The 17,248-nt window shown below is 43.5% G+C and overlaps 1 protein-coding gene across 1 annotated transcript in view; it reads right to left on the bottom strand.

Moving 5' to 3' along the window:
• UMODL1 (uromodulin like 1) overlaps positions 1 to 17,248 on the bottom strand; it is a 66,155-nt gene that overhangs the window by 39,973 nt on the left and 8,934 nt on the right. The window contains exons 2-6 of the mRNA XM_056329097.1: positions 16,873 to 17,241; positions 11,340 to 11,582; positions 3,196 to 3,357; positions 2,701 to 2,807; positions 360 to 552 (exon numbers count right to left, since the gene is read on the bottom strand). Of these exons, the coding sequence (XP_056185072.1) occupies positions 360 to 552; positions 2,701 to 2,807; positions 3,196 to 3,357; positions 11,340 to 11,582; positions 16,873 to 16,933 (766 nt within the window). The 5' untranslated portion in view covers positions 16,934 to 17,241. The remainder of the gene's footprint in view (positions 1 to 359; positions 553 to 2,700; positions 2,808 to 3,195; positions 3,358 to 11,339; positions 11,583 to 16,872; positions 17,242 to 17,248) is intronic.

The following is a 17,248-nucleotide window of genomic DNA, read 5'->3' as shown; positions in this document are numbered from 1 at the left end:
ATCTGCTTCCCAACAAAACACTCTTTTTATGAGCCTGTTTAATACAACCAATGATTGTGCTACAAATACGGACACCTTTGCTTTTTCATCTGAAGATGGGCTATGATATTAGGAGAAAGAAAATTTAGTTGAGGAATTGGGAGTATCCCCCTCCAAACTATTCACTGCAAAATAATTATTTACTACAACCCTCTCCATCTATAATGGAAACGTTAGGGCCATATTTGGAAAGTTTACAAGGTCTGCTACGGTATTTTTGAAAGCAAATTAGTTCTATAGTCATATAGATGAAATCCCAAGTGAAGAGGGATGAACCCCCTAAAAAAGCTTCCCCCCGTGACAGGATTATAACAAGTAACCTTGCACTTCTGTGTCAATCACTTCATATGTGCGCTTCACAATGTCCTTCAGAGAAGAAGAAACCTCTGCTAGCGGAGCTGGCTGGTACAGTCCGATGAGAACCTGGGAGGCCACTGTCCCAGCATATACTTCTGCACGGTTGCTCTGGATATGGTGCACAGAGGCATTCAAGGGCTGTAATGCACCAGTAATCTGGAAATGGGGAAAAACAATTCAGTATCTCGTTCCTTTCTCAGCACAGCTGTATACCAATGAGGCATATTTTATGCAAAGATTATCATCCTAATCTGAGTGTAGAAAGAACCAATTCAGAAAGCATAGCAAAGTGGCATCATTTAGGTCTGTATTTATGCAAGGTGAGCTCTTCTTACTATCACATTTCACCACAGAGTTATGGTATAATGCTGCCAAGCTAAGGCAGGTGTGGAGCTGCAAGTCGGGTTTCAAAATGCTTAGGCAGGGGTATGCAACCCAGGAAGATATGGGAAAAGTCACTTTGGTTTGTAGTGTTTAATCATTACATAAACAAACCAAACAAACATTACAAAATCACAATAGAAAGAATATACATTAGACATGCTATTACAGTTCTTCTGTAATAAAGCTGTCCAACATTTCTCACTTTAAGCAGCTAAAAAGACTGCTGGCAAAGGAAATAGAAAGAAAAAGAAGAAAAGCAATAGACTGAGGAAGAAGGGACTAAGAGTCACAGAAAGACCCCAGGACTGATCAAGTCATCACAACTGTGAGTCAGGAATGAGGGAAGGGACAGGGTGGTGGGCTGAGCATTACAAGTCAGTGGAGCAGACAGGGCCTGGAAGACATTCCTCTAAACAGCAGCTTATTGCAAAGCTTCCGTTTATATTTCCTATTTCTGGTGTGTCTGACTTTTCCAGAACTTGATTCAGGCCAAGATATAAAAGTCTTGGTACATCATTACCCTCTACTCCTTTATACAACATCAGGACCAGGGTTTCTCGCTTTTTTAGGGTATGAGGAGTTCAGGTAGGAGGAAGAACTACACACATGCAACATCCCCATGCTACTGCTACTATTTCAGTTCCCCTGCATGTCAGTCCTAGCTGATGATGGGAGAAGGATTTTCTGTGCTACTTGCCCACCCCCAGCTTGAAACTGGGGAGAAGTTAGAAATAAAAATGGAGGTATATAGGGACCTGCCCTCTTAGGTATCTTTCAAAGACCACATCCAAGCGTGGTTTTCTCCATGGCATGGTGATATGTACTAGGGAAATGCTTTGGTTTTATGGCCTGGAAGGTCTCTGTCCTAGTTCATCAATCCATTTCTAAAGACCACTGAGAGGACAGAGCAAGCCCTTCTGTGCAAGCATGGCTTTAGTTTGCAGCCTAATTCTTCCTGCAGACACTCCTGTGCCTCATGCCTCTGCTAGGGCTGTTTTTCTTGGTTGCCTTGGACTCTTCCCACCTGCTGTGTTATGGATAGAGAGATGCGCTGCGCTGCTGTTGCACAGCCTTGAATGTGTTGTTTACAGGCTGCCCAGAGAGGTTGTGAAATCTCCTTCTCTGGAGACATTCAGAACCTACCTGGACACAACCCTGTGCAACCTGCTCTAGGAGAACTGCTTTAGCAGGGGGTGGACTAAATGATCTCCAGAGGTACCTTCCAACCCCGACCATTCTGTGATTCTGTGATTCTACTGCTTTGGCCACTGCTAATCTATACACAAGTCAGAGCCTTGGTCCTACAGCAAAAGCAACACCCTGCTGTCTCCCCCAGCCCTGCTCCTCTGGCAAGAATGACCACAAAATGCCCTTGATCCAAGACACAGTCGCCTGCTGTAATCCTGGGTTTTCACAGCAAAACTTCTGGTGTTGCCGAGTCCACCAGCCACATAGGTCCCAGTGCCGTAGATCAGGTTTGTCTCTTGAAAGGTTTAATTCAAAACTCCTTATCATAAAGCATCACACTTTGCAGGTCTTGAAATCTGGACCCAGTCATAGGCCAAAAGCTGAACTGAGACAGAGCTGGAGCAAGCATCATTTAAGCAGGAAAAAGCCCTATACTTCTTGTCTTTAAAAACATATATACTATATGTCTTTAAATTGCCCTTGGAAAAGACCTTAAAAATTTACTAAAGAAGCTGATAAATCAATATTAATTGAGCTGCTTGAAGATCATCTGACATTCAGTAATTAGGAATAAATTAGTGCCATAAAGCATGATCTGACAGAACAAAGAGGGAGCGACTGGCTGGCAAGGTTATGCCCAGCACAGAGGGCTATGAAACAAGTGGTGGTTACTGAGTAACAGGAACATGGATGCAACAAGCAACACACAGGAACGTTTGCGTTTGTACATACCATGGAGTGTAAAAGGCGTGAGTGATTCAGAAGGTGGGAATCCACTCTAATTAATTCATTAAAATCCATTTTCACAAGCACTGTCACATTGTACCAGAATGTCCTTCCTGAAGCGTACAAAATAAAACAGCCAAGTCATCCGAGGTCTGATGCTATAGAAAGTGACAGAGCTATAGGAACACTCTGAAGCTTTAACTTGGCAAGTATGAAGGGCCCACGTACAGCCATCAGTTACAGCCTCATTCGCCATATGCCGCAGGCAGCAGCACCAGTGAAGGAGAAGCAGCCAAGGAAAGTACCTGCAGTATTCACGCACCGTTTAGTTCTCATGGGTGCAAGTGCTGAAGCCGAGTATCCTGGAATTGATCCAGAGCAGATTCCCATATTTGTTTTCTAAAGAGCTATGGTAACAGTTTTCCTGCCCATTCCCACCCTCAGAAGGAAAAACTAAGCATATTTCTATTAGAAGCAGTCTTAAATTTATCAGTAACATACCCTCTGGCATTGGATCCACACAGCCTGCTCCTTTGGATGAGTTGCAGCATTTTTTAAGCCCTGGACATTCAGTATCAAACGTGCAAGGATAATCACATGTTTCCATATTCTCCATTGGACAAATACCAGGTCTTGAGGCAAATACACTGGATCTATTGAGTGCTAAGTAACAAAAACATTTCTGAGAACAAAAATACAGAAAATAGTTTCCAAAAAATTGTGCTATTTAATTTTAGCAAACACCTCCTCCTCATTTTAGAAGCACATCTGTTCTAAGGTTTTCGTGTGGAGAAAATAGGAGCCTAAAATACCATTATTTCATTTTAAGAGTGTAAATATTCTCAGAATTTTCTCTTGTTCATGACATTCTTGTTACAGAAATTTTGAATTTATAATTTTCCATTAATAATTATGGGTGGATGGATAGATAGATAAGTTTCTAAATGTGGAGGTACTGAAGCACTGCAAAACAGAAAATGTGCCTGATGCCAGCTATGACTAATCCAAAGAATATATAATGATCAAAAGAAACAGGTAATGTCTGGGCTAGAAATCGGGAGGTTTTATTTAACCTTTGGTTGTGACAAAGTTAACCTTTAGTTATAGTGATTGAAGATGTCACATGAGAGTGGAGGCACAATGCTGTTCTCAGGTACAGTTAAGGGGGTTGCACAGAGGGACAGCAGAGCAGACCCGAGCCCGCGGTCTGCAGCCTGGCAGCACTTGCTCCGCATCAGCCAGCCGCCCTGGGAGGCCAGCAGCCCACGCCAGGCAGCCCTGAGGGCGCAGCTAAGGCAGAAGGTTACTGCTTCCCAAGCCAGGGGCAGACAGTGGTCCTGGCTCAATGCCCCCACGTACCCTTCTCCGGAGGAAAACAGAAAATACTTCTAAGCTCTACGAACATTACTTTCATCCATGCTCTCAAACGTAACTCTAAGTAAGGCTCAGCTCTGGTCTTCCCAATCAACCTAAAAGATTTCTCTTTTCCATTCATTTTGCACCTACAAACTCTTGATCCATTACTGATCAATTAAGGCCAGCCAGGAGAAAAATAAAAATGATTGTTGCAACAGAAACAGGTTGTTGTGCAGGAAAACCACACTCAGCATGATAAAATCCATAGCAAATGAAAGGTCCATAGCAAACTATAAATCTATCATGAACCATCATTTCTGTGGGTTTACAATTTCCATTATCCCAAGACTCTGAATAATAGTAAATCTGAGGTTTCCAAGAAGCAGAAGGGAATATTGAATCGAGGACTTTTGGCCTCAGCAAAGTAACCTTCTTAAACAGGCAAATGGTCTTGATTAATTAAGATTTAGCCTAAATCTATGTAACTTGCTGCCACATGCACATTCCAGGTCTCCCTCTCTGCCAGTCCGTGGAAGAGTAGAGGCTATTGCAAGCAGAGAGCCTCAGCTTTTCAGCCCACTCCTTAACAAATCTCATTTTTAGTACTCCAGATCCCAAGCTCAATCTACAATCCAGGGACTGGGCTCAAAATATGGCATACAAAACTCAACATGTATAATTCTCAGCCACTTCTGCAACTGGACATACAGTCATATTTGCAAAAAGAAATAGACTGTTAAGACCAGTGGTTTTAAGACTATGGTCTGTGTCTTTTTGGGGGCCCACAGTGTGCTTGTCAAGGGTCTCTGAAAGGTAATTAAGAAAAGTAAGCATAATTTAATGACAGGAGTCCACACCTCCACTGAAAAATCTGCCAAATCCCACAAGCTGGAGAACAGGGAAGGCACTGAATTGAGATCTCTCAGCAGCACACAGGTTACTTGCACGTGTATTTTAAAAGATTTGCATGCAGAATACATGGGACAGCACTTTCCCACACTGATTTTTATAGTATTTGATACAACGTGTGTGTATACTTTGTGTGCACACAGTCACTGAGCACATGCTTTAACAGTGCTGTGAGCATCTTTCAGGTTGGTGTTAGACCCACAGGAGCTCTGGGCAGCAAATTAGGAAACTACCCCCCACTCCCAGCCCCAAAGGATGGCTGGCTGCCTTACAGGGAGCCGGATTTTTTCTGCTGCCTAATGCAGCCTACCTAGTGTGGGCCCCTTCATGCCTGCGAACCAAGGACCCTTGCCCTCCTTAGTCTTCCCCAGGACCAATACTGCCTCCAAAGTTCATTTAGAGTTGTAGACCAAGGTTTACAGTAGGAAGACAAGCAAAGAAAAAAAAATCCAGCCTTGTGCAATCTTACTCAAGTTACTTCTGGGTCCAGAAAGTCCCAGTAGTCCTGTTCTGCTTCCCAGCAGGAACCTCTGCTACTGTCTCTGGGGCTGGCACTACGGGTCATTCCCCCAAATGGGTCCTACTGCTAGAAAACCTCTTCCTGATTTCTAGTCTAAAGCCACAGTAAGGTGTGAAACAGCCTCAGTTGCCCTTAGATGAGTCTCCCACACATTCCCAGTCTCACACGATTGCTCCATCCTGACCTCCTGTGCAGGGAGGCTAAGCAGCCTCTCACACTGGGAGCCTGCACAAACATGAGCGCCAAGGGATTTCCCTGCGTTAGTAGGTCACCAGTGATCCTTACTATTCAAACCAGGTGGATCTTGGTAAGCTGGACCCAAGCATGCAAATGCCCCCAGCTCTGAGATTCAGGTACAGTTCAAGCAGGTTTGAGGTTCAAAGCAGCCTTTTTTTCACCTAGGTCTTTCTTTTTTTGGCATGTTTAACTGCAGTGTAAAAGGTTTAATGAGTCACATGCAATCTCAGAAAGCACTACTGAATCAATGGCCATGCTAGCCATTTGCCAAAAATCAAAAGGTCATAATTTTCGGATCAGCAGAAACAGAGATGGATTCACATCACATTTCTGCCTAATTGTACCAGATGCACTTTGAAAATTCGATTTACACTCTCCACTTCAATCACCTTGGGGACAGTCACCTACCGAGCAACACTGCCAGCACTGGGGAGCAAGCCAGCTAACTCCTCTGTCAGCTGGATAAAGTATAGGCTTTTCTCCTTTGTTATTTGCATAAACATACAGCAGAAGAAATGCAGCACCCAGCGCTTAGCAACAAAAGGTCAGTTACCAGCATGCCCATGAGAGCCACTGTGTCTGCTGTGACCACAGGATGGGGGGATCCCCCAGGACATAGATGCTGAGGGACACCACAAGCTCAGCCATAACCCCCTTCCTCTCCCTCCTTCCACCTGGAGGGGACAGGTTTCATCCAGAGGGTGTGACAGACACAGGGACCAAAATCCTGCATTCATCCCAGGCATCAGGAGGTGGAGACAAATCTATGAGATTATAGAAAGAGCTCCTGGCAAAACCTATTACAAAGGCAGAACAGCAGTTTTCATCATATTACCCTGTTTTCAGGGTCTTTGAGCACTGCTAGACTCTGCTTGCTCAGATGGGTATTGTCCATCCTGACTGCCTGGCCGGGAGTTAATCAGGATGGAGAGCAGCGTCAGGATGTGCTGTTTCCGCATCTGACAAATATTTAACACCCCTCCCTACGAAAAGCCATATCATTCACTAGAACATATTCAGGAGCCATGGACTGAAATTCGGCAAGGAAGGAGCTGTTGGATGATGGAGGAACATGGCCTTCAAAGCACAAAATCAGTCTGTGCATGCTCAGGAGAAACTTAATGAAATATAGGCACTGCCACTTCCAAGGGGTTCATCCTGCCGGCAGCACCGTGACGTGGCCACGCTCTGCCCTGTCGGTGCTCACACCGGCAGTCAGTGGAGGGCCATCAGGGACCCATGGTGAACCCACAGCTCGGACGTGGCCGTAGATACCCCTGCTCCCCCTGGGGCTAATGTGGTCAAGAAAGGCACGAGGTGTGTAACTGAATGGAGCAGATAACTTGCAAGGAAAGACTACTAAAAAGGTTGGGATTTTTTGCTGTGGAGAGAAGTAGGCTGATCAAGGTTTACAAAATCCCAGAGGCAGAGGGTAAGGTGAAAGTGGAGCTGATATCCACCAGAGCCACAGTAATGAAATGGGTAGAAGCACACACTTTACCCAAATGGGTGTGAACTTCTGGAATTTGTCAGTGTGGGGGTGTGAAGGCAGACAGCTTCGGTGGGCTCACACAGGGGCAACTCCCAGACAGGAGTCCATAAGCAGGCACCATGAGGAATGGGCAGGGACATACCCTCCGACACCTGTAATCCCATTTCTGCAGCTGCTGAGGGCACACAAAAGACCCAAACTACAGGGCAGCCAGAGACATCTGCTTGTGGGTGAGGTCCCGTAGGGCATCTTGGCACCTTCCCACCCAGGCTGACACTGCAATGCTGCCCACATGCCCCATGCGGTGACGCTGCTGTCCCATGGCTTTCTGGTGACAGACCATGCAAGGAGGGGCAGCTGTGCCACTGCTCCCCACTGCTCTGGTTGGGCTCAGCAAACAAACATCTGCATGCAGGCTCTGAAAGGTCCCAGCCCTGCGGAGGAGCTACCTGGGCACCTAAAATAAATATGGGGTGGGGGGTGGGGGGGTGGTGTTATTTTACAGTTGTTTTCTGAAAACCTTAGGGAGTTATGCACACAAAGCATACTCTGATTAGAGTGTGGCCTTAACATTGCAAATCAAGCACTCTCAAGTTAAGAAACTCCAGGATTAAAGTTTTGGGGTCTTCTTGTTTCAAGGTATTTTTTGTATATGTCTGCTTAAAAGAAACAGCCTTCATTACATGCTGATGCACTCTTTTGCTCCCTAGCTGGGGATCAAGCAGGGTTAGATGGCAGATAAGGAATCTCTCTGGTTTCATCTTACGCAATAAGGTAGAAGGCAGGCAGCTAACCGGTCACAGGGAGAAGTAACCCAAGTAACCCTACCAGTGCTTCAAGCAGCTGGAAACAAGCCTGGAGAATTGGACCCTGTCTTTACCTTAAAAAAAATACCCTGCAAGATGCTGGGGAAGTTTTGCACAACAAACTTAAAACAACCTTTCAGAGCCGTGGGTTTCACAGGTCCAGGAACATGACCAGCAGCCCTGGGACCTGCTTAGCAACTGGGGGGCTGCTCACAGTCACCATCAAGGACATGGGGCTCTACACTCCAACCACACAAACTGTTAGAGGCAGCACTAAGCACTCTGAAAATCAAAATCAAAATAAATTTAAGAAACAATTAAAACCACGCCCTAGGTGTCTTAGAGTGGGCACACAAAATGGTTTGATCTCATTTTCTCTGCAGTTCGGCTGCCCAGCTCTGAAGAACAGAGAACCTCCTTCCCTTCCCACAGGCTTCAGGAAGACAAATCGCTGTCTGTGAATTGCCCCAGGATTCACCTCAAGAGGTGATAAATAATTCTGTATTCAGAGAGAGGCGCGGCAGGGCACTGCACCACACAGGGAACGCAGAGGCCAGGGTGGCACACTGCTGAGGAGCTCCTTAGAGGGGTTCCATCATCCCTGAGCGCCTCAGGGAAATGTGGTCCTCGGGCAAGGCAGCACTGCATCAGGTAATCAGAAGAGTTTACTACTCGGCATGCATAGGCACAAAGAGAGGAAACAAAGGTTGTTTTATTTAATTCAAACTTTAGAATTAATTCTAGCACGTCCTAACTTTTAGATACTTAATTTTTTTTATTTTATTTTAAAATGTTAAAGTTGTTTGTGTGTGCATGTGTAATACTATCCTCAAGTGATTGACTGGCAACTAGTGAGAACTCCCAGAACAATCTGACTAATGATCTAAACATTTTTTCCCAACAGTAAAAAAATAAGAAAAGCAGGACCTGCCATATCCCTGGCAGGGGTAAATGTTTCCTTCTAGAAAGAAAGGGTGTGGCCAGGAGCAGGTTGCTGTGAAAGGTCATGGAGACCTTTCCACTCCTAGCAGGATGGAGAGCATGCCAGCATGGATAACGTCAAAGAAGAAAATAACAGTAGTTCAACAGTGTGCTGTGCAGTAATTTCAGCATTTCCAGTTTCTCTTCTCATCATTTATTTAAGACTGTGTCTAGACAGTGCATTACCATTCACCGAGTTTATGACTAATGCCCTGAAAAGCAAAGATACCGGAATAATGTAAACACAGAAATCACCTAGAAGCCATACAAATCCTTTTATGGTTTAAAATATTCCCAATTTAACTTTGACAGGAAAAAAGAGTCAAGGTGACCACAGTATTTCATGGGCAAACTTGCCAGGAGTGCCTATCAACAATGTGGCAAGGGCAGAGTAGAAATTCTGTAGCTAAGCTTTACAAGAGATTTACAGATTTGTTAATGTTAGATGAAATAAGCTCATCAAGAGCTCTCAAGCCTAAAATATCCCTAGAGATGCTTTTAAAAGGCATAGAATTATACTGAGAAAAAATATTTAAAGTCTTACCAGGCTGCCTTTCTTTTCCACCCAAGAAGATGGTCTTGATTTTCAGAGGTTCTGAAACACCTTGAAAATCATGATCACTCATAGTTTCTTGTGCAAATAGAGACAACTAGAACTAGCCAGTGACTCTTCAATGTTTAGCTCACACAGCTATTTCCTTGTACTACAGAATTAAAAAAGCAATTTTCTCCAATTGCTTCTCAGTCTTGTAATTTGATAAGTATGTGCACACATGTATGCATATGCATATTTATCAAAAATACCTTACTGAAGTAACTTTTCAACTATAATTAGATCTACTGGAGATTTTCCCATGTGGAACTGATGCTTGGAAAGTACAGATGATCAACAGCAGGTCCTCTGCCCATCTGAGAAGACTGCCTGGACACACCATAACCTGCAGGTCAAGTTTTGCACTGGCTGACACTCCACAACAGCCACAGAGTCAAACAATGGCAGGATACAATAAATTAAGAATTATGTGTATCTAATTATGCTTTCATTTCTCTTCTTTAGCAAATAATTTTAAGAACAAGTGCAACACAATGACCACTTCTGTGTTTCCATCTTTCTGTTAAAAGCATTTTCCTGCTAGACACAATATTCTACTGGTAACTTTTGAGAAAAAAACCTAGCAAAAATTATCTGGAGGTTAATATTCCAATGCTCTGAAGCAACTTAGAATTAGGATGAACACACAGTTCTCAGCAGATCCCATGACAAGACTTATGGCTCATATCCTCTCATGTCATGTTATATCGTCCAAGGCAGGAGCAGGTTCGGGGACATTCCCACAATCTGAGTCACTTAAGTCTTATGACCCAAAGCAAGAGCCAGGGCTGCAGTAGAACCTTTTCTTTTCAATATTCTGTTACAGTGTTGTTCACTATGTAAATTCCCAGGAACATAATTTTATAAAAGGGAAAACGGAGAATATGCAGTATCATACTGAAAATAGGAGACAAATTTTTGTCCTGCAGAACTTTTCTGGATGCTGAAACAGTCCAGTGCTGGCCTAGCTAATCCAAGATGCCTATTCATCTTAAAAGCATGTCTTTATCCATTAAACAAAAAGAAGTTACTTTTACCCAAGGAACCCCTTCCATCTACATCTCAAATTCTGCTAACATAGGGGTTTTCTTGTTGACAAGTGGTAGCCTTGATGTGGGAGGGAAAAAATCTTCCTCTTGAGTCAAAGATGATTTACGTCTTCTGGAGCAGAGTCTTTGAAACTCAGAAGTTAGATTAGATCCACCAAAATGTTCATGAGTTTCCAGACCTCCCTGGAAGGCAGTTAGTACCAACTTGCTCTGAGGCAACAGGTTGTTTTAAATTAACATCAAAATTGAGTTTGTATCCTGGAAACTGACCCTGCTCCATATCAAAGGAGTTGTTATCCTAAGTGCATCCTGAATCACTTTTGAGGAGAAAGCTCCTACTGTAAATGCAAGTACGCTCAGAGCAGGTACAGCATCAGGCAAGGCTACTTGGCCATGGATATTGGCCTGAACCGTGATGAGTAATTAGCCTTTGCAGGGGTACTGAGCAGGTGCTGCCTTCATGCTTACCTGGAACTTTAGTGACTTTTCAATTAGGGGTGGCAAAGAGCAAGGATCATTAGTCTTTCATGTCTACTCCTTACCATGTTGGACCAAGTTCACTGTAGATTTTTGCAGACTCACAGATTTCCATGAACAGGAACCTATTGTCCAGAACCAAATTAAGCCTTTACATGCCTCAGTTTAAGTGAATCCTCTTCTACCAGAAGCATTTATTTGAACTGGTAATCTGACTAAAACTTACCTAAAGAGCAGTAGAGTCCAACTTGTTCGTATCCTTCACAGCAATCTGTAAGAGTGATGGTTTCAGGGACTTCAACGGTATGATACTGCGTCTTGTAGTACGTCCGGGGACACACCATCCACGGTATCCATCCTCCACAGGAAGTGTTTTTCTCATAGGACTTTTGGTAGGCAACCATTTTAAACACAGTTTTGGTCAGGCTATAGTTGCACAGATGGTACCCTAGCAAAGAGAGGCCTTTTTCTAGGGAAAGGGGGGAAAAAAAACAAACAGGAAAGAAAGGGATCAGCACTAACTTGTCACCCCAGAGCATAAGTTCCCTGCAGTATCTCATTAAAAATACCATTATGAGAAAGCAGTGACAGAACCAACACAGATGAATGGTTTCTAGGAAGGCTGATGTTAGGAAGAATGTCACTTTAGAAAACGGACAGAAAAAAGAATTAGTTGTGACTGTCATGGGTAACACTTCAGTCAGAAAAGAATGCAGATTGGCAGAAAATTCAAAGAGCTCTCCATACCTTCAGGTACAAAGCAGAAAAAGGGTAATTTAACTCAAGTAAGTATAAAGGAAATTAATATACATTAGTAGAAATTAACAGTAGAGCAGAATAGGCACTTCCAGGGCAGAGTCATCCAAGTAATTCAGATGTCCACTCCAGGCTCATGCTGCCAAAGTGTTCATCTATCTCTGCTGACTATAAACGGAACAAAGGGTGAGGAACTCATGGGCAGGTGTGTCACAGTAGATGTCTGGAATGAGGCACCCTTCAGACATCGCCCTAGGCTAAAACTGGGTACTCGTACATCATTGGGAAGGACTTTCAGGTATCTGACACAAAAAGTATTCCTGGAGCTCCTATGTTGCCTGTCTGTATTTGTAGCAGACTGTATTAGACCAGGCCTTTTGAGAGCTGCAGTGGTTCATCGCCTTCAATTTAAACAAAGTCAGTGATAAGTTCATTAACCATAATTTCACGCAGGTCTGGGAATGGGAGTCAGTTTCTGGAGTTCTGAAAGCAGCCATGATGAGGAGCAAACTTGTTACATGCTTTACTTAAAACTGAAATACTTGAGCAGGAGCAGGAAAAAAACCCAAACAATACAAAGAAACCCAAAACCAAACAACCGCAACAAAACCAGATGGAATTCAAGAATTAGCAGTAAGCAACCTACAATCATGTCACAGACAGCAAGCTGTCTCCTAAGGAGATGTTACAGAAGCCAGAGGGGCTGTGTCACCCTGTGTCCCATTTGGGAAGCAGATGGGACAGAATTAAAATTCTAGTATCATCCTCTAGACAAGGCAAAAGAAACTTTTATAAGGATAAATACGAATTAGCTGCAGAGATGCAAGTATGGCAAGATTGTTACTTCTGAGACCTCTGAGGGGACCAGGGCCAGTCAACAGACAGACTGAAGCTAACATAGTATACACAACAGGCACACAATTAAAATAATTACAGCTTACCTTTGTTTTGTACAACTTCTATAATATTTATATTTGTACAAATTATCTCCTGCCTGAAAATACAAAATGTAAAAACAATTCAAGAAAAAAAGAACTGTCAGGTTCTTGGGAATCATGTGCTTTTATCATGTTTAAAAGATATATGCACCATTTGAACAGGACTGGTACAAAAAGCTTTGAACAGGACAATACGTTTGTAGTGCAAGGAGAGTCCAGAAGAAAGCATGGGATACCATAAGCCATGATACATCCCTCAAACTGTCTCAACCAAATCACCCGAAATGTCTTCCTCCAGCCCTAAACCTAGCCACTCCTTAAATAAGAACAGCCCGAAAGACATCCCCTGACTTAGATGTTTGAAAGGCCATGAAGAAAAATTTGCTTGGTGCAGTTTGCAGAGGCACAGACACCTCCCTGCAGACAAGGGCACTTTGGAAGAGCAGAAGGAAGGAGAGGTGGCTGGGATTGACCACCCCCAGCATAAATAACCTGTGTTTGACCATACCCAGGGAGAGCATCGGCACCCTGAGAGTCCAGCCCTGCTCTGCCTAACCCACCTGTGCCTTCCTCCTGCAGCACAACGCAAAGTTTGATGCAGGGGAATGCTACAGAGGGCAAGTGTAAGAGCAGGAGATCTCCCAGCAGGCTCCAGGGAGCCCTGTGCTGCTGCTTAGAGTGCGTCAACAGGAAAACATTGAGAGTAAGAGAACATCTGGAAATCCCACTCCCTGCTGCTGCTTCCTCCTCAGCCTCAAGCAGGTCACCTCTCTGCCTGGTACCTGAAGCTAGACAGGAGCTGAAAGGTCTTAATTTTCCTAAAAAACCACAGGGCTGCTCATCCTTAAGAAGAGAATGAAAGGAGATGGTCATGAGGGGCAGGACGACACCCAGTCTGTGTCAAGCTGAGGGGCTGAAACCCATGCCCTGCCTGGCCCAGGAGAGCACCCAGTGGCCAGGATGGAGGTCTGACCAGGACCATGAAAGCCCATAGCCAGCTGTTGCACATAGGTGGCTGTGCAGGAGGGAAAGGAAGGTGAAGTGAGCCAGAGAAAGCAAGGTGGCCTCCCTCCCCTGTTTAACTTTAGGACATGCCTCTGGGAGAGGGGATATGAGAACAAATGTGAGTCCCAGAGCAGAAATCTGAGATTAAGGGCTGCTTTTTATCCAGTGGATTTGATCAATTACCACTTCACATCAGGCAAAAGTGCCTCACAAGAAACTGGTAGCTGTCAAGCATTCCATTGCCATGTGTTAAGAGTCCTCCAAGAATACCTACCCCAGCAAATGCTTCTAGGCACGTAGGCGGGGGGGTGGGGGGTGGGGGGGGGGTGGGGGGGGTGAAGAAAAAAAATATCTTGTTTCAGCTTTTTTTTTTTCGTTACTTTGGGACCTGAATGACTGAATACCCAAAGTGGAATGGAAAGAATACCTAAGTCATTTTGAATCTAGTCTTCATGTGGAGAAAGTGCACAAACATCTGTTGGTGATCATGGTAAGTAGGAGGAGAAAGACAAGTTTTGTTCTATGAAAACAAGAAAAAGAAACTACTGTATTAAAGAATCATACTGTTATAGCATAAAATTAGGTTAGAGAGGGTAGGGGAGGTAAGGAAGAAGAAGAGTTCAGCTTCGTTCCTTGTTACTGTGATCCCTCCACTTCTCTTGAGCTCACAAATTACCATGGATAGAGCAAAGCAGGGAGTGGAAGAGAACAGCCAAGTAAGGTTGTAAATAAGAGCACTGAAGATCCATGTTGTCCATGCAGAGCTGAGGCTGCAGCAAGGACGTAGCACTGGAAAGCTAAAAATTCCAGTGTCAGCTGAGCTGGCTCAGGCTCTACAGCAATGTGCCACATAAATACAGGTATGAAACTGAGAATAAAATGGTGTAGAATTAGACAGTTTATAATTAGAAGCTACAGCTGTCAGAGCAGATATGAAATCATATTTCATACTTAAACATTGATACTAGGTATAGAATGAGGCTGCCAAAGCCAAGAGAGAAAGCTGCAGATACGGCTATGGTGGTACAAAAAGATACCCTCACTGGAACAGGTTAGACTGAAGGTGACAGGGAAAGGTGCCGCACCACCTACCCTACCAACACCCACCACTTCCATACAGTTTAAAACAAGCTTTGACACTCAGAATTCAATTATTTGCTGACAGCAGTTTCCTGCTGAGCAATGTGGCTTAGATCAATTTGGGCTTTTTAGCAAATTGGCTTTCTGTTCTCATTACTCCCATCTTTGCGATTATGGCACCATCAAATGGAATTAAATTGCGCTGGCTGTTGTTTCCAGCAACACAAAGCTGAAGTCAATTGCAAAGTAGAAGGCAGTCACTTGACATTAGTAGGGCTACATTATGCCTATCATCTCAGGACTTCAGGTTTTTATCTTAGCAACCACCAGCTTTCAGCACTGTCAGGGAAAGTATAACATTTATCATCTTAAGCAAGAGCAGAAACAATTAAAGCAAATAATTTATTAATAGAAACAACTACTGAGGGGAAAGGCTGAAAGGAAAGTCTGCACAGGAACAGGCTGCTTATAACTCAAGGTCAAACCCAAATCAGAATTGAGAGCATGATCAAGTAATCAGCAATAAAAAATGCTTGATAGCATTTATGCCAGAGACTTAGCCGCAATGCTGGAAACTTCACTGCTCAAGTGCCAGAAAAAGCCACTGTGAGCTGTGATCTGCAAAATCTTTTCTTGCTGGAGAACAGCAAGAGCCAAAGACAAACCCCTTTCTTCTTGCCTTGACATAACCTTAAAAGTAATCTGTTCAAACAGGTTCCTGGAGGGCAAATTCAAACTCAGCTTTCAAAGATGAAGGCTCCAAAACATGAAGAAAAATGGATCAAGGGCTTGATTTTTCTGGGTATTCCAAATTCTTTCTAAATCAACACCATTTTAAGTGGCAGTAGAAAGGGTATTCTGCTGAATCTCAAACTGTAGAACCTGCTTCTCAGTTCTGAATTTGACTGATAATAACAGAAAAGTCTGCAAGGCTTTAGGAAATATGCTTTGTATTTTAACTCAGACTTGGAAAACCATTTAAGTAAAAAAAAATTAAACAAAAAGCAGCCAAAATTCACAGTCTTTTCTCATCTGAATAAATCAAACCAGAAATTAAGAGCAAATTAGGATTTAATTTAGCAGTTACAGCCTAGCAATTGGGTTAGGTTTTTCCAAATTACAGCCCATACTATAGATGAAAGGTAAACATGCCTTCCACAGCTTCATTTTATGCACCTCTAGGAATTTGCCAGGTACATTACTACACAATTTCCTCCAAAAGTTTATTTTAAAGACTATTTTCATACAATTTTACACATTACTGAATACAAAGCAGTAATTCTACTCATTCATTTCCAGCACAAAGGAAATAACAAGGCTTTTTCCTGGGGATGACGAGTTGGGGACAAAGGTTGTATTTTGGCTTGGTTAGATTTTCTTTGTTTAAGAAACAAACAGAGGATTCTTAAATGGTCGCTTAGACATTGCCAGTTCTCCAGAGAGTGGCCACCTTGGTCAGTATATTTCAAATAAAGAGATATCCCACACCCAAGCTAAGCTGTCCTACATAACAGCCATGGTCCTCTGACCAGGTTTGCATCGCTTACCTGTAATTTCATTCCCGCTACCCTGCTGTGTGGCTGCCCAGAGGATGAGAACAGAAATAATAGTGATCCTGGCCATTGTAGCACCAGTGGATAAGCCCTCCTTATCGCTTCGTTTCCAAGGTGGTAGAACTTGATTGTCCTTGCATGTAGGCTTTTGGATTAGGGGAAAAGGTGCTCTGGTTTTTTACCTTTTGCAGGTGGATGATAACTACTGGCAACAGAAACAAAGAGGCTCCTTTGGGGCTTTCGCAGTTTCTTCCTACTTTGCACTCTCCTGGGGGAGCCTGCCTGCTCAGCTTGCCCCCCCCCCCCCCCGCCTGACTTTGAGAAAAATGCATTTCAAAATTGCTGGTTTAATCCATGTTTATCCTTCTGAGCACTGATTCCCTCTTGCACCTTGAACATCTGACAGATAGGAGCCGGATTTACATACCTCGAATGTCAGGTACATGTATCTTGAATTTAAACTCTGTCCACACATCAGGTGATACCATTTTGTAGGTCTTTCATTCTGTATCTTGAAAACAAACTAGGAGAAAAAGTAAATGTTGATGTTGATGTTTTTTCCTGAATTTAAGCTGTTTCACTAGCTGTTCTCATTGTGCTCCTCATTTCATCGCAATTTCAGCATCACATAAACCAGAGCAATGCTAGGCAAACAAGAACCTTACTAGGCAGGGCATGAATCAGGAAAATTGAGAAATCAAAATCCCTTTCTTTTCATTGTGTAAATCACAAAAGATAGATGTGCTTGCAGCTTTACATCACAGGACAATAACTTCAGTGCAATATCACTTGGCTCCTGCAAA

The sequence above is a fragment of the Falco biarmicus genome, chromosome 2 (genome assembly GCF_023638135.1).
Source record: "Falco biarmicus isolate bFalBia1 chromosome 2, bFalBia1.pri, whole genome shotgun sequence".
Taxonomy (NCBI): Eukaryota; Metazoa; Chordata; class Aves; order Falconiformes; family Falconidae; genus Falco; species Falco biarmicus.
The sequence above is the reverse complement of the archived record's forward strand: the minus strand, read 5'-3'. Positions and strand labels throughout refer to the sequence as shown.